We start from the raw sequence: 22766 nt of genomic DNA on the forward strand, positions 1-22766 counted from the left end.
TAACTTATAAATTAATTCGATAGCTTATAAATTATAAGTGGTCAAACTGGTAAGCCACACATCCTCTTAACCTCCTTACCCAGCCCGCCTCAGCTCAGAGACGATATGGGATGCGTTCCAAGGAAGGGGGGGGGGGGGGCTCATCGATCAGTGATAGACCAAAATAGAAAAATCTCATTTCAGAACACCCGAAAGCCACGCACCGGCCAACGCCACTTCGTAAGAACAGCTCCCTCCACAAAATCCAATGGATGATTATATTTCTGTCTATAAATTAATACAACCTGTTAGGGTAACATGTACAGGCTATTTCCTTTCTCTTCAAATGAAACCAAAAAAAACAAAGTAAAATTGAAACCAAAAAAAAATAGAAAGGTGCATGAGGTACTTTACGGGAACTCACTCGCCCAACACCTAAGGTTCAATTATACATATATAAAACTGTTGTTCAATTTACCAGCAAGAACCTGCAATTTGTCACCGCAAAGAGAAGATTTCACCAGCCCTGTTCAGAGACAGAGAGAGAGAGAGAGAGAGGGACAAGGGGAGCAAAGAAATAATCAGAAACACATCAAACTTGATGCTCAAAGCTGATAATGCGCAGCGTAAAATGGAAGGTTTTTTCTTTCTAAAAAAATACTACAATTTAAGAAAATCAACAAAATACTAATATTCCCAAACTATTTGAAAAAAAGATAAAATTATACTTTTGGCTGCGTTGGAAAGCCAATGCTGTCCTGCATGGCAATTTTACATTGGATGTAATTTGCCACTTGGACCAGCTAGTTAAGAAACTCGCTACTCGCAGTCGCGAGTTACTATAAAATGAAAAAGAAAAGGTCCAAAAACTAACCACCCCAGGACTGCCCTTTTTTACTAGGAAAAATGCTATTTGTACTCCTTAGACTACATCTTAGGTCACACAATATAGTTAAAATAATATCCTTCACCTAAGACATTGAGGCAAGACAGTGAGGCAATGTGAGGCAGTAATGCGCATGATTAAAATACCTCTCACTCAAGGCGGTAAGACAACACGGTGAGGCGCGATGGATATTTTAATCATTTGTGTGCATGTGTGTAGCCCAAGATGTAACTCTTGATGTACAAGTAGCATGGCCATTTTTGCTTAGACTACTTCAGCAATTTGGTAGAAAGAATAATATTCTGTTAAATAATTTGAAAGTATATAAATTATAGCAATTAAAATAATAAAACAAATCCACAATGAAACATACTCCTCACCTGTGGAAAGCTCCAGGAGCCAGCCAGCGCAGCACACATGAGCAGAAATTCCTTGGACAAAATCTGCCCCGCAGTGCATACCTTGCAGAAGCTGAAACATTCGCATCAACAAAATCGTTTCTCTGCTTTCTTCAGTTTACGGATACAAACTGCAACTTGACGGTAAAACCAGATGGAATAACCAAATCACTGCAGCAACTAAATTCTTCCAACCAGAGGATGTCCAACATTTTCCTTCCTCTTTCCATTTATTTCGGTTTTTAATATACAGTATGCAAGTATCTTTTGGGGCGAAAGGGGAATATGGCGGCCAGGAATGATACAGAACCTAGGGGCAAGGCATCATATAAAGAGACTGGAACCCTAGTCCAACACAATTGTCCTTCTCGAGAATTTCTTATGATAGCAGAGGGCACTTATCCCTGGCAAGCACCATCCAATTACTCTAGTCAGAGTCTGAGTTAATCGAAAGGTATAATCTTGGTCTCACAGAACGTCGTTGGCGGGGAAATGAGAAAGGGCTGTCTGATCTTTCTCTACTTGTCTTCCCAGATGTGTTGTCATCCATACCAAGAAGCAAAGAACCTGCATCAAGTGTAACGGAATTAAAATATGTTAACGCTCAGGTAAAAACTTATGAATGGTTTAAGAAAATAATGGAAACAAAAGAAACAATAAAAAACTAAAATTTTGCAGCAGTTGCTGATCCCAAGGGGTAAAGCTTGGCAAACAACAGAATGCCTCAAAAGGAATAACATGGAGTCAAATTTCCATGATGTCAGTGCAAATGCATATTCTTAAACAACAACAAGTCACAAGCCTAAATCCCACTAGATGGAATCGCAACATATTCTAAAACTGCAGCAAAATAAATATTCTCAAAGAACAAGAAGATTAATCAAGATATAAAGGAAAAGAGAAAAAAAATAGACTGGCAGAAAAACAAAACCAAAGCAGGAAGAACAGAGGGGCATACCAGTGTCTGCTAAAGAATCCATGGCCCTTTCATTGGACTGTAATTGCTGCTGTGAATTTAATCCATTGGCAGTTGTACATTCACCACCATGACTAGTGCTACCTCCCCCAAGTCTCAGAGAAATCCAATCTTCAGAACGGATAGAGTTTGACACATCAGACTGATCTCTCAAACTAGGTTGAATTGATGCATCAGAAGGCCTTGAAGTGAGAAATAATTGTAGAGGGGGATCATCCCCACCATATGGCAAGGGATTATCAACTAAACCATCATTTAAATCAGCATTTGAGCGACCGACAGAAGATGATGGGGGATGAGCAGCAGAATCCATGGGAGCTTCTGCCATTAATGTGTAGCCATTGGTAGAGGGAGGACAGTTAATGGGGCCATTCTGCAGATCAACCAAGGCATCTGAGATATCTGCATCTGAAGCAAACAACTGGAAGCTGGAGCCTGCCTGAGTACCTGGAGGTAGAGGCCAGAATGACGCAGCATATTCATCATCATTAGCATTGAAAAGTCCCAGGCATGAACTAGCACCAGAACCAAGAGCCGGGTCCTCAGGATATGAATCAAGATTTCCATGCGGAGGAGGAAATGTGACTCCACCAGTATCAATTCCAACGTTCTTGAAGACAGGTCCAGAAGAAATCATGGCATCATTTTCTTCTTCCGAATCACTAAGAACAATAACTTCTGCTTCCCCCAATGGAGCCACAATTTGACTAGAAAATCCATAAGTCTGTTCAATATTAAGAGGGATGGACTCAAGTTCAATCCCATTGTTGGAAAAATCAAAATTTCCACCACCGTCCTGGTTGACACTAGGATCTTCACCATCTCTACCACTTCCATTTGCACTACTACTCATAGGGATTACATTCTGACTGTTGTTCTCATGCTTCTCTAATTTGTAACTAGAAGAAAGTCCATGAATATCTTCAGGTTTGCTGAATTCCCAATAACCATAGCAGTTCTTCTTGATTCCAAGTTTTAAACTAGAATGTCCATCAGAAACACCTTCTTGTTTGATGTTCTTAAAGGCGTCTGATTTAGGGTCAACATCATCATCTGTAGGGGCATAAAGTGTACCATCAGGGAAGTGCCAAAGCCCAAGATCTCCAAGATCCCTCCGGTCACCATCTGCTTTTGCACGCCAGGAACCATCAGGCTTCACCTCAATCTCTGTCACATCTTCTCCACAATTTCGCATCTGTGTCACAAATTACAACCAAGCATAAGCAAAATGTGTCCAAAGATCACTGATGGATCTAACATGGTGTGAAATACCTTATATGTGATGCGATTGAAATATGGGTCAATAATGATATTCTCCAGAGAGTAGTTCTTGAGACAAATGGGGCATTGCCACTGCAGACACACAAAGTCCATTCTTATGCATACAAACAGGCTCAAACATGATCTAAAAAGTTAAAGCTGGATACAAAGAATATACAAAACATATGTAACATTGTTTTCAGATGCTTACCTTCCTAGATCGTTGGTTCATCGCCACAAAAACATCAAGATCGAAACAGGCCATGTGAACACAAGGTTTGAATCTTCCAGCAACTTTCATTCTAGAGCCACTCATCTATAGAAAATGTGCATAAGGAAAAAATTCAGTTCAAAAACATATATGCATGGCAATTTTTTTTTAAAAGAAGTGTAGAACTTTGAACAACTCATAGAATTAACACTTTGAGAATGCATCATCCTCACTAGAGTTCTCCTCTACATCAAAACAAATAAAAATTGAACAGTGACAAGAAGAAACAGATAGGGCTAGCTACACGAATTATAAACATCCCACCATCTTTAATCCATAGCCATATCCATCCAAACACCAAATGAAACATCAATATAATGTCACAATATCACATTAGATATTGGCGTCTTTTCTTTAAGGAAGAACAGGGGAAAAAACTAATACAAAGTTCCCGTTGTTTTTTGGGAAGAAGTGAATGAGTAACTTAAATGGAAACATGTCCAATCAATATGTACATGATTAATTAGGATAGGACTATGTGATTTGACAATTTCCATAATAAATATGTTTTGCATGACACAATTAGCACTCCATAAAGAATGTTTAAGAACAAACATAATGTTACAAGAACTAACGGAGAATCTTTTGTTAAATTCAAATTGGTTTGGTTTTAATTAACTCCATTTGTGCCCAAAACTAACCAAGGGGATGACTCAGAACGAAAGATAAACCACAGGGGTCCCCTGCATAAATGACCCAAACCAGAGGTCTAGCGTCAATTTATCCATTATTGATTTCTATTTCTACTAAGTTTACACCCTTTACAGACATCATATTTTTCAGCATATCTTAAATACTTACCCTAAATATATATATATATATATATATAACCCATTTTTTTATATACAAGTATTTGTACACATGCTTAACCCTTCTTCCTTGCTTGCTGCACCCGTATCTTTTTCTCACCCTTGCAATTGCTTGTTCACCGGCATCCTAGCATAGGTTATCTGCTCACTGATATCTTTAGGTTTGTATGGTTATTGTACATCATATTGGATAGATCCACGTTGGAATTGTACGTGCTTCCAGCCATGTAACCAATTTCTTTGGTAGGTTGCCCCATGCATTCTGTCTCCTTATTTTGGCAAGCGTCTTTAGTGCCACTCCTGGATGTACAATCTGACATTGTTTTGTTTTATTTTGTTGACCATGGCAAATATCACTGTTTTTCACTTATAATGGACTAAAGATAAATAATTATGTATTCTTTTGGCATGACCTATGAGGTGGTTGATGTACAAATGTTGTATTGTTTCTTTCATACACACACACATCATCATATGAGGTATTTCATGTATTATGACGTGTGTGATAGTTGGGTCTTTTTCCAGGCTTGCAAAGCTCCTAGTGGGCCCACATCCCTCACAGGGATATTTGCCAGTCATGGCTCTAGAGTTCAGGTTGTGACAACTAATTTAACAACACAATCCATAACATTTTCTAAATTCAGAACTCAACATCAATTTCATATGAAGATGTCAATATAGTCGCAGAATTTCAAAATGCTTTGTTCTCCAGCAACAAAGCAACATGATGCAGTTTGGAAGGAAAAATCAGCAGAAACTAGTGCAAAAATTGGGCAAAACAGCAAACATCAAATCTGGAACAAAGATATTAAAATTAGGTTTTATAAAACCTCAAAAGTTGAATTTAGAGTAAAATAACTGCCTACAAAGTTGTCTTAAAAAGGCTATGTGTACTAGGGTTACAGCAATAATTAAATACTAGTCCTTGATCACAAAGGAATCCTTCCAGTCTTAGGAATTCATCTATATTAAAAGTCACATGACTACTTATTAAAGCTAATATAATGAAAAGTTCCCAAATTCTAAAAAAGTTTCCAAAACCTAATAAATTAAATACAAACCACAACGAAACCAATAAAAAAATAAAAACAGTAATAAACAAAGGGTCTGCTCCAGCATCATATAACAACCAAGCCTTAATCCCTAGGGATTCAGCCTCTGAAAAGAAATGGAACAAGGAGGACTTCCAAGGGTTTCACACATCCTAGTATTGCTCTCAACTATCATAATAATTGATACACGAATATAAAGTGAAAAAACCTATATCTACATAAGTGCAAATTACTTACAGGACAACGTAAGTTGACAGGAATTGAATCAGCAACAATTTCCAGATCACTGTCACTGTCTGCATTTTCCATTGCAGTTCCACCACCAACACAACGGCGAACACGAGCAAGAGCATCTTCAAATTGCTCCCCATCAGACTCCTTGGGTATTAAGCTGATAACCTAGTGAACAAAGCACAACATTACAACAAAAATGAACATTTTATTTCATGGAGAAAGAGCAAATTGGATCTAACTGCAGTAAGTTTATTTTCTTTTGTGATGACAAGTGCCTAAAATATTAAAAAAAAACAGATAATAATAGAAAATGGGTTAAGGATGCAGGCACAATTATGATGAATATAAAGAAACACATTAGCTAGGTAATTGTTAGTACCTATTAATTTCCACCTCGCAGACAAGATATCTTACATCCTATATAAAAACAGAACTAATATGACCTCCAAAAAACCATCACAGATGCAGAAACAGTTCGATCCCAGATTGCTACAATGACACATCTACCAAGATCAAATAACCTCATAAAATCAAACATTTCCAGATCATATAGACCCCACAATTTAGTAACAGGTCCTACTTCTATCAACAATACAAGATGGAAGCAGAACATCCACATACATAAACAATAAATGCAAAACATTCCATAATTAAGTTCTGGAATGGTATCCAAAACTACATCAGGAATCCATGGGAGGGAACAGTAAATTATGAATCTCTTGCATCACACCATAAATCCATGGAGGTCAAACAAGATAGTATACATCAACTTATTTCAAGATAATTACAATGACCTCTGCTGCAATATCAACATCATGTCATTGATCCCTCAATTTACATTGAGTTCAGGAATGGAAGTAGAGACTTGCAAAACATGACAATTTCAGTTAAATTCTTGTGCCAGTATAAATGATTCCAGCTACCGCAGACAGAAGTAGATACAACCCCAAAAAAAAAACACACGAAACATGATACAGCCAGGAAAAGCACTCCAAATGTAAATTTTTGCCACAAAGAACTACAAGAAAAATTTCCAGCTACAGAATAACTGTGGGACTGGTGACAATTGACAGCAATCAAAATTTGACAGTAACTAGATTACATAAAATATAACTAGTGATAATGTAACAACTTTTTGCACAGATAAGGTCCTAAGGGGCAGGCCTATGCTTGAGCATTACATATGTCAGTAATTATTGGATGAGTTGAAGCTACCTGCTGGACAGTACGCCGCTTTACAATTCTGACCCCAAAACAGAAAATTCTAGAGTCACATCCTGTTAAGGAAATTTTATAAACTCCGTCTCCGACAGTTTGTGTGATCTACAAAACAATAAAATGTAAACTAAGAAATAAAGCAAAACTAGAAAACACCATTTAGACAGGCAGATCTTTCAGGTCATAGCAAGGGCGAGAGAGAGAAGAGTTTGTTTAAGCATAACAAAAGCCAACAGGGGATCAACAGCTACAAGAAAACTTTTCTTAATGACGGGGGAGTGACTCACATTAGAGCCATCATCACGACCATTGGCCCCAAGCAATTGTGGTCCAGGTCTATTGATTGTCCGCACTGAGATACCTGTAATTCATGCAAGAACTCATGATTATCCAAAACAAACCAATAAATAATTAAAACGTTTGAGTTTGAGTGGGAGTGTAGGTGGTTAGCTATGCATGCTTTCAGTGTATCTATTCATTAAGGGGGTGTTTGTTAAAATGAGCAAGATAAGAGGCATCAAGATAAGGTTGAAATGCATTCTGGATCAAGATATGGAATGATCAAGATGGAAAATGCTATTAGTATATCTTTGTATACACTTTGGACTACACAAATGTGTACCAATGACAAAAGACTCCCTCATAAGGCGCATAGAGGCGAGGGGTATTTTAGTCATAATACCCCTTTATGTAGCCCAAAATGTACAAAAATGATGTACATCTAGCATGATTTGATCAAGATAAGGCTAGAAAGCATTCCAAGATTTTTATTAAGCCGTTTCTTATCTATAAAGACCAAGATATGCTTATCTTTAGAGGGGGGGGAGAGGCATATCTTGAAAGATCAAGATAAGGGGTCCTTAACGATTTTTCCAAAAATTTTCAGATAAGCTTAACAAACATGTTGGAAATGATAGAAATTCGTGATGCATCCCATATCTTGGCTTTTCCATCCCATATCTTGATTAACAAATGTCCTCTAAGTGTGTAAAAATATCCAATCTAGCAAAGAAATGTTCAAAAAGCCTGGAATAGTCAAGGGATGAAAGACAACGTTTTTGAGTTTTAACAATTTTTTTTTTTTTAAATAATCATCAGCATGTAAGTGTGTCAAGCTAGGTTAGATGTGTGCCAAGAGATCTTTATTTCGATGGATGGAATGACTCCCCTTCAAAAACACCTGGAGCCCACAATGCATTAAAAATGTCCTGTTATGAATATTTACAAGGAGTACATGGGAAATAGTGACTTAGAGAAGACTAGGACACAAAAATACATTGAATACGACCCAAAGTTACATATATATATATATATTTCCATTTATTAGCTATGTAATCATTCATTAGCTATGCAGCCAAATATATACAAAACCAAATAACGAGAATAACAATGATACAATTTCTAATTTAGTTACAAAGTAAACACTATTTCATTAATATATACTATTACACCACAGACATAAATAATGATAAAAATTCAACAGTCAGTAATTATTCACCAAACATAATAAGGCCAGTATTTCATAAGTATGTCACAAATATAATACATGATTAAAAAAATTAATAGTCACTAAATAGCAAGCATCATTCAACACCAAACGTTCATAAAAAGCACTCAGAACAGCATTTGAATTCAAACTTTCAACCTTTATATAGACCCAATTGCTACCAACACAACATTATCAGACATAATATGGTGAGTCCAAACAAGCTTTGACATGACCAACAAGTTAAACATTTGACATGCCATGTGACATTTTTGACAATGATGTGAGCCCGATATCCGTTGGTATGAATACTGCATTGATGCTGCAATGCCCACTCAAAAACGTATATTTTGGAACAAATGGATCAATTGCTTTCTAATTGGGGTAACATGTCTACAAATGCAAGGGAATTTATCTACTGGCTGCATTTTGATATTCCCAGAGATACTGGGGCCAGATTTGCTGTGCTCTTTTATTATCAGTAGCTTGCCATCTGTGCATGTTGCCTATGCTAGAGCAGCAGATGTGCTTGGGAAAATCTATGCAAGCTTTTTGGCTGACCTTCTTCCCCATAGGATGAGGATAATACCATATTTGATGTGAGGCAGCATTGGAGAGGTCATGATCAGTGCAAAAGAAAAGGTGATTTCATGGGTTCACAATTTTAGTTTTCTGCTAGTGTATTATCTTCTTTTCATTTTCTTTTTCCTCCTGTTTTCTTTCAAACAAGTGGATATCATACGTTCACGTCCTCAATGGGAGAAAACAAGAAGAAAGATTGAATGGACAAAGAGGACTAATTTGGCCTGAATTTCAGAAGTCAGGCTGATCATTCTGTGTTTAATTATAAGGAAAGTTTTTGGATGCTTTGGTTGATTTGAGTAGGTATACAGAATAAATGGCTCAAAGAAACTCTACTGTGCCAGATATGATATATACCATGGGCGTAATACCTTGCAGCCTCTATAGGCAGATGAGGAGAGAGAGTTAAGTCATCCTCCTCCTAGGACAAACACAAGTAAAGTTTTACTACTCTGCCAGACAGAAATTTTCTAAATATATTAGATGCTGCCAGATTTTCCTTAATCGTACCATGACTAATGCTCATGCAATAACTGCAGACAATTTAATAAAAGAGACTACTTAAAGCTCAATATAAAAAGATACAACAATCATCACCAACAAAAGTAACTCATGGAACATGTAAAAACCCTTGGTCATGGTAACTTTTCAGAATATGATTAACTACTAAAATATCCTAAAACTACATAAATCCAACAGCTTATAATAATAAGTAAAATAAAAAAGACCCTGAATATGATCGAGTAAGGTCTTTGGTAGGCAGAATGTGTAATCCCAATTTCTGTATCATCACATGGACTCCTGGATTACATAACATTGACAAATTGCAGGTTTTGGTTCTGTGCCCCTCTATCTTGGACTTAGGAACCATTAAAATTTATATTGCTAGATAAATTTTAACAGCTAAACACTTTACACAACTGCAAGATCAGAAATTGGTAATCCTAATAATGAAATTTTAGAGCAAATATCACAGTAATAGAGCTTGTGAACTTCCTGAGTGGAACTTTAAGTTAGCATAGCATACCATTGACCTTTAGGTCTGGACACTGTGGCCACTGCATCCTAAATGGAACCTTGTCGTTGAGAAGCATACACCAAGCCTATATCATAATTACGAATAAAGATTTTGATACATGGATAGGAAACCAGTTTCTTCATCAACTTCAGTAATAAAGCAACCTACCTGGAGATCATATTCGGGTTTCAACAACAAGTCCTTCTGTGTCCTTGAAAGGTGAAAAGTTCTTTCAATGCTCTGCATCGGGTTTGTACTGAAAATTTTGTAAGCAAGAATTAATCATAACACGTAAGTACTAGAGGCAGAATTTTGTAAGCAAAAATTAATCATAACAGATGAAAACTCAAAGACAGAATTAGACAAGCATGGCTATTGATTAAGAATTAAAAAGTACACACAGGAATCTGGATGACCAAACACCATGCTTTCACATATTAATGAGAAAATAAGGATATATTAAAGGAAGAAAGGGGAATGAACAAAGAAAATACCGTCTAAAAAGAATTAAAAGGGGGTAATAGAGAGCATGAATATTCTACCAATCAAGGGCTACAAAAGCTTACAAGTAAGAGAAAAATGATACACATGGAACGTGCAGCTTCTGAGTTTCACGTAGGAGAACAATGAAACAAGAAAATCTTTCTCAATCATCACCAGGTGTCAATCAATGTATGCTATTAAAGGAAGAAAGGACACGCGCGTGCACAAAAAGAAACAACATTATCTTCTTTGACAAACAGATCCAGTGTTATCACCCATTCAAGAATACATGCACTAGATGATGTAAAAACAGAGCAAGATCCATGTCCCTCAAGGTCAAGACAACAGGGTATCATCCCTAGTTGTAGTCTTCTAAGAAAATGCACCTTTATCCATCAAAATTTGAGTAATGGTTGATGAATATATGAAAACAAAAGAGCCACATGATGAAATTTGGGAGAGGGTACTTGAGCGAGACATCTAGTTATAAATAAAAAAGTGTCTCCATTGAGTGTAAATTTACATATAAATCAAGCACTTACCCATCTGTTGGGGAATTTATAGGTGTCAACTTAACAGGACAAAGAGGTTGTTCCGTTGTAAGCAAAAAGCTGCATCAAACAAACTAGAAGATTCAGAAACTTCTTCATTCACATTTGATTGGCTTGAGGATAGCAGAACAGAAAAATATACTATACCGAACCCATCAAGATAAGTATTTAGGATACAAGAACTAATCAGGTTTACAAGAGATATCATAAGTGGAGAAAATATATGCACAAAAAAAGCTTCATTGAAGTTTAAAAAGGGTAAGAGCAAGCAAGAATTAATAGATACAATGACAGACAAATTATCTGTTAAGATCATGACCAACGAACCAAATGAAGAAGATACCATGGATCCATCAAACAAATTGAAAACCATAAAACTACTTTCTTTATTCTGTGCTAAGGTAAAGGACAGAAAAAACAGATTATTGAAACCCATTATAGAACTTGTTTATTTTTATTTATTTACATTTTTGCTAGGTATTATTTTTTGTAACAAGTGACAGTATCCTCTTAAAATAAACAAAAAGAAAAAACCTCACTAGGATTCTGGTTAACAAAAAGAAAAAATCTGACTAGGATTGACTAGGATTATGGTTAAAGAAGAAGCGACACTACTGACGCCACACTACTCAGAAAAGAATAACTAGAAACAATTAACCAGTAATAGCAGCAACAAAACAAATCTTGTTTCAAAACCATCAACTCCATAAGTAGAAGTAGAGAAAATACAAAATACCAAACACAGTTTACATATGGGAATTATAAATGGTGCATTCAAATACAAGCACAAAAAGTAACAAATGATGGCATTACATACGGGTCTGCCCGATTGAGTCTGCAGAGTTCACAATAAAAAATCTCGGGAAGAGCTGGTTGAACACCTTCCATAGGCTTCTCTGGAATAATAACACAACCAATATGTTGCCATACATGGCACTTCGGGTCCTCACACTGCCAAAAGAGGGGGAAAAAAGAATATCTGAAATTTAGAGGCTTGAAAAGTAAAGCAACGCCTTTTTAAAGAACACCCAAAGCAGCAATAGACAAAAGGACCGACAGAAAACATAAATCCTTGTGTCAATGTGGCACCCCAAAAGGATCAAATCTCAATAAGGCATATGGAAGGGTGTGTAAACATTTTTTATGACATTTTATAAACCATAGAATTGTCCTGCATCAGATGCTATTGAACTTTGTAGATCAAGCAAATATGGTGACCTGACAGACTGCTTTATATTTCTACATACTCAACGTTTAAGGCAATGGAAAATTTTGAATTTTGGTCACCATCTGGGGGCACAAGGAGCCCAACAGAAGTGGGTTTCAATGTGCACATGCACAATTTTTTTTTTTTTTTGCCAGAACGGGGATGGACCCAAAATCACATCTTAATCATAGAGAAAAACAAGGTACAAAATACTATCTTTTTAGTCAAAACAGCTGCAACATTTCAGTTTTCCAGGACATCAACATGAAACAATAGTGGAAAGCCAATATCTTAAGGTGTCAGACAAATATTACAGAATAAGCATCACAAAAGTTAAAAGAATTTGTAACATAAGTTTGAGTCTCTTGATTTATTGTTTATTTAGTATTTAGTTATAATTGAAATTGGAATCTGGAAAGTTTTCTTTTCCTATTAGATTGGATTTTATTAAAAATCACAGCAATAAATAAAAAACCAATTCCAATAAGTAAATACCAATTCTAATTAGTATTTAGTTATAACTGGAATTGGAATTTGAAAAGTTTCATTTTCTTATTAGGATTGGATTCTATTAAAAATCATAGCAATAAACAAAATACCAATTCCAATTAGTATTTAGTTATAATTGGAATTGGAATTTGAAAAGTTTTCTTTTCCTATTAGAATTGGATTCTATTAAAAATCACAACAATAAATAAAATACCAATTCCAATTGCTGAAATATGATAGGACGTGCTTTGTTGAAAATTACAGATATATAACTTGTATTAATATTTTTCTGAGTTAATATATGTTGAATTTTTTAATTTTCTTGATAACATGTTTGTGAATATATTATTAGGAGTTTGGACGTATTTAATACCTTATTCTTCAACTATGACGTATATTTTTTTTCTTTTTTTTTAGTTAGGATGTGTTTAGTTCCACCAAGTGTACGCCTTACCTTGCGCCTCAGGCTCCAACACCCGTGTGCACTTTGGGCCTTTAATAACACACTAATAATCATTAAGTTGTCCAACTTTTTATTTAACTCTTCCTTAAATACTTTCTCTAGTGACTGAATTATCTTAAGAGTTCATTTAGCCAGCCCAAATTCTTCAAAATCTACTGCATATCACTGCTGCAACTGCAATAACCACCTTATTTTGATAAAAATCAATTGGTAGGAACCCTAAATCACAGCCGAGAAATCACTGCTCTTGAAGCAAGAGCTTCAAGGTGCGGTCATGTACCAACGAAGTAGTTGAGGAGTTGTATTAAGTATGCTATAGGGGGTTGTACTATGTTTCTTGCTGCATTGGCAGCTTGTACATTCCCAGCACATGTAAGCGGTTACCTACACATGGGTGAGGTTAGAATCAGCTATAAATATAGCTGATCCCTTTCCATGGATGGATATGAAAATTCACGTTCATTCTGAATTCTCCCTCTCAATTCTTTCCTCCTCCCTCATTTCAATCTTCTTCTCTACCTAAATTCTCTCACATTATCCCTCTAGATCCTTTTACTAATCGAGAATTATCATCAGATCCTTAGGGAGCTGACATTTTGGTATTAGAGCAACACTCTTGGGCGACGATCAGATCCTTGAAAATTCATCGCCATGGCTGATGGAACGAGGATGAAACGAATGGAGTCCTAGTTGCAACATGTCATTACAACGATGGCGAAAATGCAAACGAGGAGGGGGACCTTGGAATCTTCTATCGAAACAAGGGTGGATAATCGAATTAACTAAGCAATTGAGAGGTGGCGTGAAGAGAACCAAGAGCAGCGTACTCTGCTATGGGAATAGATGATGGAGTAGATGCACTAGTTCATGAAGATGTTTGCATCTCAACAATTGGTAAGACTCTCCACTGAGTTTCCTCCTAGGGAGAGGTCGAAATCAATCCTTCCTGGAGTGGGAATGGAGCACCGACCAGTAGGATCATCGGAGTTTGAGTTGGAGCCAGAGATTGTAGGGGAGAATACAATGGAGAGGTGGCCCGGAGTCCAGGCTAATCGTACTCAGCCGAGCTTCCCGGTGTCAAACTAGAGATTCCACTCTTTGATGGGGAGAATCCGAGATGGTGGATAAGGAGGTGTGAAAGGATGTTCTCCCTATATCAAGTACAGGAACAACAAAAGATTACTCTGGCTTCTGCTTACTTGAATGATATGGGAGACGCATGATTTTAAGGCTGGATTACAGTGAAGGAAGGAAGCCCCTAGAGTGTATTTGCTGATGATCTCTATGACAGATTTGGGGATAAGAGCATGAGGGATGTAATTGAAGAGTTTAATAAACTCAAACAAGAAGGGACAGTGCAGGCCTACTAGCTCAAGTTCTAAGAGCTAAGGTCCTTGTGGTGCATAATCCCCATTTATCTGAGGAGTATTTTGTGTCAAGTTTTATTAATGGCCTAGGGGATGAAGTAAGGCCAATGGTGAACATGATGTAGCCTTGAACAGTCAAGAAAGCAACTGAAAGTGCAAAGTTACAAGAAATGACCATCGAGGCTTTGATGAAGAAGCAGAGGGGTTAAGTGAAAGGGGTAATCACTGGTGGCTAGTAGGTCAAAAACAAAGTATGGGGAATAGATGTGAGGCATGGTAGTAGGGGTGTCTTGGCATTACCATCTACAACCCCTATTCCTACAACCAGAGGGAAATTGATGGAATAGAGACGTCAAGCTGGATTGTGTTATAGGTGTGGAGACAAATACTTCCTCGGGCATAGGTGTAAAAGACAGTTGCTACTGTTGGAAGGAGAAGAAGACGAAGAAGAGGAAGGAGGGGAGCCTTCGGAGATTGAAGGGGAGGATAGAAGAGAGATCTCCTTGCATGCATTAAAAGGGGTGGCCAACAACAAGATTATTAAGGTGGAGGATAGAGCCAACAATTGCCCCTTAATGGTACTCATTGGTAGTGGGAGTACCCACAACTTCTTGGATGAAGCTATGGCAAGGAAGCTAGGGTGTGAGATCACTAATTCCTATCCCCTCTCAGTAACTATAGCTAATGGCAACAAGGTCCTAAATCAATCATCGTGCAAGGGGTTCTGTTGGGAGATGAATGGAGAGGATTTCATGGATGACTTGAGGTTACTCAAGTTAGGGGGTTGTGATGTGGTGCTTGGGGTAGATTGGATGAAGGGGGTAAGCCCAATCAATTTCGATTTTAATAAGATAGAGGTGACTTTTGAGAAAGATGGAAGAAGAAGGACCCTCGCGGGTAGCCATGAATCGGGAGTATGGAAGATGATTTCAAGAAAGAAGCTACAAAGGATGTTTAAGAGTAAGTTTTCCCTCGTGGGCCAGCCTTTCTATATTCAAGCCATGGAACCTACAGGAGACAACTCGGAGAAAGAGGGAGAGTTATCAGTGACTGTGAGCAGCCACTCCCAAGACCAAAGGAAGGTACATGAAATTGACTCTCTTAACATGCTTTTAATTTAGTTTAGGGACCTCTTTATTGAACCTAACTCCCTGCCACTCGAGAGACCCTATGATCATGCTATAAATCTTAAACCCAACACAGAGCTTGTTAATGTAAGATCCTATTGTTACCCACCTAGACAGAAAACTAAAATTGAAAGGCTCATCAAAGACATGCTACAAAAGTCTATTATTCAACCTAGCCACAACCCCTTTGCATCACCCGTATTTCTTGTCAAAAAGAAAGATGGTTCATGGAGGTTTTGTGTTGACTATTGTCAACTAAATTCCATAACCATCAAAGACAAGTTTCCCATACCAATTGTGAGAACTTACTTGATGAGCTAAACATGCCACTGTTTTTACCAAATTAGACCTTAGATCAGGTTACCATCAGATTCAAATGAGGTCTAAAGACATTCCCAAAGCAGCTTTCAAAACCCACCAAGGGCACTACAAATTCATAGTTATGCCTTTTGGTCTCACCAATACCCCAGGTACCTTTCGGGCATTGATGAATCAGATTTTTGAACCCTATTTGGGAAAATTCATCCTAGCATTTTTTTATGATATCTTAATCTATAGCCTCTCATTTGCCAAACACCTTGATCACCAAAAAACTACCTTTGAGGTCCTTAGGTTCAATAAATTGTATGTTAAGGAGTCAAAATGTGCATTTGCACAGGGATAGGTGGAGTACTTGGGCAACATTATATCCCATGCGAGGGTAAGTACTAACCCTAGTAATGGTAGCTGTTAAAATGTTGTCTCAAGTATAGGATAAGAAGATCAGTAAAAGCAATGCATTTGAGGGCCAATGAAGAATTAAATAGGAGTTTATATCCCAATCTGTAATTAGTGATTTTTTTTTTTTTTTTTTTTTTTTTTTGGGGGGGGGGGGGGGGGGGGGGGTGTTAAACTATAAATATGGTTATATCTTCATTGGGATATCCGCCGACTCTACAAATAGAGGGCATGGAGTGTGTGCGCGTCACAATTCATTCTCATTGTCTAGTTTCGGGTGCAGTGTGTGAGAGGAAAGACTTGTGTCCAAGAAAGTTCTTTGTAATCTCCAAGAAGATTACAATTAACAGTATCTACTAAGATGGAAAGTACATTTTTCAACAGCTACAAGTGTATTTCATTTTTTTTTTAAATACAGATAATTACATATATACACCATTCCACTAGATACTATAGAAGGTGATCCCCATAATGATGCAAAAATCATCAAAAAGGATTCATGGATAGAATCATTACTTGCACGGTAATCAGAGATAGAAGCAAATACAAGTTCTACTCGAAGAATAAACTCACCCACAAGTTAATAAAAGATTCAGAAGCAATACTGCACCTCCCAGGGTAAACATAAACGGGTTGTGAGAACAGGAACAAGGAAAGGGCGTCTGGGAAAAATAGGATAGGAGAGACAATAGACAAACTTAAACAGGAAAAAGAGTTAAGATATTTATATGACCTTAATCATTGTATCATTTTGCAACAAACTTCCACAGAGGCAACGAATTTTTTCCATTTGATAAGAATCTTCAGGTTCCTGCTTGAGCCTCATATTTCTACTGTCAGAAGAACCATGTCCTTTTGATGCTAGATCTGTAGCCCCAGAAACCTGCATTTTTCTGGGGAGACCCAAATGTTATGCAGGTTCACGATGTATACAAATAAGTCTTGAGCCATTTACATTACAGAATGAGAAAATACTCTACAGCTATAGACACAGCTTCAGTTTGATATGCTCACTACAGACTCTAAACCACAAAGATTATGATCTACCAGGGAGAAAGCATTTTCATAGCTTACTATGTAAAGTAAGTGCAAGAATCTGACAGAAAGAGCACACCTGTAAATGTCATCAACAAGCTTTGCAAGTTCTTCCTTCCCAACAGCATTTTTCTTTGCCCATATGCCAGAAACTGCACAGCAATGACAAGAAAGATGCAGTTACTCAAAGGTATATAACCTGTTATGTCCAAAATGTCACTCCAAAAAAATTGAACTCTAGAGATTACCCTGGGATTAATGCAACTGAAAGACAACAAAACACAAACCAGTGATTGAACATATGAGTACATGCCAGATTCCAGCAGAGGACAGACGTGCTCACACTTGCAATGTTTGGATAGGAATCCAGAAGCATCATTAAAGAATGTTTCAAACAAAAATTACTGTACATACACTACCTAAAATCCGTTTTACACAAAATTACACAGTATACAGGTCATCATTTAAGGCATGTTACTATTGAAGAACTGAGAGGCAGAACAGACTTCCATTCCATGACTCCCTCATTCCATCATTTTGAGATCATCAGGACATGGATTCTTTATTACCTTCATTGGGTTAAAGGGAATAGCACAATTGGGAACATCATTCAATACCTAAAAGATTTCCTGGTAACATGTTCCATCCTTTGCCTTGTTTTTGGTCATCAAGACATGACAACCAGGATTTAATAAGCAAGAAATAGAGAGGTTGGAGTTCTACATTTTTTGAGTGAGATCTATCATTCTAAAGTTTCTTTTTTTCTTTTTCCCAATCAAACCTTCTGATCCTTTTATTTTAAATGAAATTCCAACCTTGAAGTGAGTCTAATCACTGAAACTGCAGCACACCCGATCAAATATATAGTGAATTTGAGCACTCTCCAAATTCAATGCTGTTTAAAATATTACCTTAACTGTTACTGTGTTCTCCACAGAGTTTGTCAGTCCCGTTGGTGGGCAAATATATGCATTATTAGGAACCAAACAGAGGTCAGCAACTCCATTTGTTCTGGAATGTAATTTTCGGATATACAAAAATCCCTCCATAATTAATTTCAATTTACCAATTTGATGTGTTTAAATTCTACATAAGTCGGGAAAACAGTATATGGGCCAGTTAAAAATTTTAAATATGCACGCACAAAGAAAAACGAAAATAAAGAAAAGCAATGTCTGTGTAAAATTAAAAACTCCTGAAATGAAAGAAACTATGTAACCCCCTCTCTTAGCCAAAAAAAAAACAATGATACAAACAAAACCCCAAAAACCAATAATACAAAGCCAAGTCTGGTGAAGAAGATATTCTCTATTTATTCACTTCTCACAACCTGATGGAAGAAGTGGATCTATAACATTAACACCAACACCACCAGTGATCACTTGGACAGCAAAAGTGAAGATGAAATAACTAACTTAGCTGTATCAAAGAATGATAGGACTAGTACCAAAAAAAATTGTTTATATACATGAAGTGAGGCAATAGAAAGAAACCAAAAGAATAATACCAATTACCTCGCTCATCGGAGAGAATGCCTAATATCCGGTCTACAAGATCCTACAGATCCAATTGCAAAAAGATAAAATTAGAATGCATTCATGATATACCAACACAAAAGCAAACAAAATTGAGCAATTTACAAATAGTTATAAATACTTGATGAGGAATGATTGACAATTCTGACAAAAGAATTGCAAATGACATATTCTAAAGAGAGGCCAAATTATCCATTAGACAATATTTTATATTGAATCTATATAAACCTCGCAGACTGCCTGATGCACATCCAAAAGGAATGAGCAGATTCATTCAGTTCCACTGATGCATGTTGCAATACTAGATTCTAGTAATAAGGACATATGTCAAATAATGCAGTATGAGAGAGAGGGAGAGAGAGACGGAGGAAGAAGGTAATTTGCCAACTTAAAGTTTCAATATATGCACAAGTAAATTTCAGCACAGGAAAAATGGTTGATCTTAACACAAAGTGATGAATCTCAAACACACATTCATAGCCCTAAAGTGGATGACAAAGAACAAAATTGGGAAAAGGATATTCTGCAATGATATAGCGACAACCCATGGGCTTTGCCAACATAGTAAAATCATACTGCATTGCAAGGAACACATCTACACTCTTCTAAGTGTTGAATTACAAGAGCAAAGAAATTGAAATTGAATAGTCAAGGAAATATAACTCCACCAAAGAGTATAGAGCAAAACGGATGATAAAAGATTGGTTGCAATCATTGCATCCAGCACTCTTGAAACTCACAAGAGACTGAGAATTTGATTAAGTTAAAAAGATACCAAAGAAAGAAAAAAGAAGCAAACAGTAAGCCCAAATCAGCATAAACAGACCATTCTAGATATCAAACCTGCTTCTTTCCCTGCTTTGAAAGACCCAATTGAGAGAGGACATCTTTCAGCTCCTTTATTCTAAAATATGCCAATTTGACCTAAAGAGAAAACATGGATAGCATGACCACATTGAAACCACAAAGTACAGAACAGTAGTCATACATGAAAATAACATGAAGAATAAATGCATAAATAGGGTAACAAATGAGAAGCCTACTATGACAAGAAAAATAATCAAACAATAGAAGCAGCATCCTCTGCATCACATCAACTAAATCAAAAATTGCAACAATAAAGCCACACAAAAAAAAAAAGCTTCAAAAGCTACATACAAATTCCTTTGGCCTTACAACCAGGCTGAGGCCAGAAAAGATGATAGTCAATGGTTGGAAACCATCTTGTACCAATGTAAATTGAATCCTGGGACATTAATCTATCATATCCAATAGAAAACTCAGAAAATCAGAATTTATTCACCAAAAAAATCTCAACAACTACCAGGTTACTGCAATGTATACATCTCCAAGAGCAGGAATTTACATGTCATGGAGACTCTTAAAAACATGAAGGGCAATCAATTAAAATCGAACGATTTTCCCAATAAAATACATAAAAGTGGGCACCCCAGCTAAAGGTTCAGAAACAATTACAGGAGAAGAAAAAAAAAAAAAACTAGATACATCGATACAGGCAAGCACATAATACTGAATTACCTTCAACTTGAGTAAGTAATAATGAAATACCAATAACCTGTCCACAAGAATATACTTAAGGAAGACATACAAGAGAAACTGTGATCCATATCACCGGGCTGATTGACACCAACAAGATCAATGCACTATCTCCAAATTATTTAGTTCAACCCAAAATACCTTATTGCTTTCATGTAATAGAAAAATGGATGATGCACCACTCAAATTAATTTACTTTATGTTTTTAGTTCTTTCCGTTTCTCAGCTTTGGAGTATTATGGGTTTCTTCAATTCCCTAGTTAGTTCACGCTTTGTTACTTAGGGAATACTAAACAAGTATCAAATCGTTTGTATTTCCTTTATAGTCACACTTCTGTACAAGCACATATGCAGTGACAACTGAATTAAGCTAATAACACCTAAAATATGACATGTTAACAAATTCAAAACACGCTTCACCGGCACATTACATGAGATTACTGAATGAATCATAATCATCATATGCTCAATCCGAGAACTAAAATCTAGGGACACGAAAGTGCAAAATTGGCGTACCTTGCAAGTAGATATCAAATCCATCTCTGGTGTCCCGAATAGACAGCCAGAATTAGTTCGTTCTCTTCTAAAGTTCAAACGCCCAAAACTCAACAGCCACAACCATCAAGCACTTCGCGCTCATCCAATTGCGATCGATCTAACCGAAATCATAAAACACAGCACCAAATCGTTCAATTCCAATAAAATAAAATAAAAAAACCTAACCTCCACCAAAACAAACACGAACACCCAACCCACAGATACACTAACACGCATATGTAGAAGACAATCGGATGAGTTCTTACTCGGTGAATCGAATTCAAGGAAGCTGAAGACGAAGACGAAGACGAAAGGCAAATCGGTGGATTAGTCTCCCGTTGCTCATAAAGGCCTCTCACCGACTTTCCTTTGCGTTGGGCGTTTTTCTTTGACCGAAGCCAGCCGGGAGCAATGCACTCCCCGCAATTACAAAGCCCCGGACCTGTCGTCGGTTATCCAATCAGGTTCATAGCTGCCGAACAAATCCGGGCCCCGATTCTCTGCTCTCACGCGTAATGTAGGCGCGCTCTGTTTCCCTCGCTTACGTACAGATACGTACAACCGCCAAAAGCTTCAGATCTTGGAGCCGTGAGTCGGACAGCATCATCATATGTACGTATTGCATCAAATTAATAGAAGAAAATTACACACTTATCGCTATATCACGTGATTAATTTGGAGTATTATTAACAACAACGTCGTATCTTCGAATTTTAAACATTCTCAAAAAAAATTAATTTGAGTTTAAATTTTCTTAATTTTGCTTTCAAAATATTTTTTATTTAAAGTTATTTTTAGAAAAAGTTATGGGGGCTAAAATGATAAGAATCCAAAAATTAGGGGTGAAATTGACTTTTTCCAAATTTTTGTTGGATCATCATCATGCGCCCACACCGAACAAAACAAAGTAGACAACTTGACTAGCATCTCTTGGTGCTTGTGTACTCAATTTTGGTTTTTATAGAATGTTAAAAATATATTGAAATAAAATAAATATTAATCTTATAATAAATTTATAAAAATATATATATCACTCATGCAGTATAATTTGGACAGCACGTGACAGTGGTGATTTGTCAATTTGACCAGTCACATGTCCCCCAATTTTTTTTAAAATTCAGATATGGACTATAATGCAATACGTTTAGAATTTTAAAATTATTAATTTATATTTTCAAAAATTAAAAATAAATGCGTTAGTTAAGATAATTTTTTTATCTTATCTTAAGAATAATTTTTGAAATTGTATTTATAATATTTTTACTAATAATATTTTTAATAAAAAAGAAAACATTTGTAATTATAAGATTAATTATTTAATTTTATTTCCTTAGTAATTAGAATTAAATTCTAATTTGTAAATACTATGAAGTTAGAATTATAATTCAATGGAAATTTTTGAATTAATCGAAATTATTATCAGCATAAATTTTTTTCAGAAAATTAAATTTTAGATTACAAAATAACAATCAAAAGCAAGATAAAAATAAAAAATGGAAATTAATAAAAGCAGAAAAAGGAGGTAAATC

The 22766-nt window shown here is 36.4% G+C and overlaps 1 protein-coding gene across 3 annotated transcripts; it reads right to left on the reverse strand.

The window, feature by feature from the left end:
- Positions 1-234: 234 nt before the first annotated feature.
- On the reverse strand, positions 235-21713 carry LOC127797475 (E3 SUMO-protein ligase SIZ1). 3 transcript variants are annotated; one of them, XM_052330403.1, is made up of 18 exons: positions 21504-21713; positions 21217-21355; positions 19987-20067; positions 19123-19165; positions 17688-17760; positions 17307-17466; positions 12021-12154; positions 11195-11263; positions 10338-10425; positions 10179-10254; positions 7371-7444; positions 7081-7188; positions 5869-6030; positions 3711-3815; positions 3512-3592; positions 2222-3434; positions 1246-1830; positions 235-505 (listed from the first exon to the last, which is right to left on the reverse strand). In XM_052330403.1, exons 2-17 carry the CDS (start codon positions 21238-21240, stop codon positions 1691-1693), a joined length of 2631 nt encoding a protein of 876 aa, XP_052186363.1. In that variant the 5' UTR covers positions 21241-21355; positions 21504-21713; the 3' UTR covers positions 235-505; positions 1246-1690. The 3 variants fall into 3 exon arrangements, with proteins under 3 accessions (XP_052186363.1, XP_052186366.1, XP_052186364.1); XM_052330404.1 differs by lacking the exon at positions 235-505 and adding an exon at positions 586-1167; XM_052330406.1 differs by lacking the exons at positions 17688-17760; positions 19123-19165; positions 19987-20067; positions 21217-21355; positions 21504-21713 and having other exon boundaries at positions 12017-12154; positions 17307-17454.
- Between the last annotated feature and the right edge of the window lie 1053 nt (positions 21714-22766).

This window comes from Diospyros lotus, chromosome 3 (assembly GCF_014633365.1).
Source record: "Diospyros lotus cultivar Yz01 chromosome 3, ASM1463336v1, whole genome shotgun sequence".
Lineage (NCBI taxonomy): Eukaryota > Viridiplantae > Streptophyta > Magnoliopsida > Ericales > Ebenaceae > Diospyros > Diospyros lotus.

What these genes read in the sequence shown, in the direction of transcription:
- LOC127797475 (XM_052330403.1), bottom strand. Translation starts at nt 21,240, where the DNA reads ATGGATTTGATATCTACTTGCAAG. An exon ending in GTCGTGATGATGGCTCTAAT is followed by an intron (nt 7,189 to 7,370) that starts GTGAGTCACTCC and finishes ATTGTTTTGTAG; the next exon opens with ATCACACAAACTGTCGGAGA. An exon ending in TGAACCAACGATCTAGGAAG is followed by an intron (nt 3,593 to 3,710) that starts GTAAGCATCTGA and finishes GTGTGTCTGCAG; the next exon opens with TGGCAATGCCCCATTTGTCT.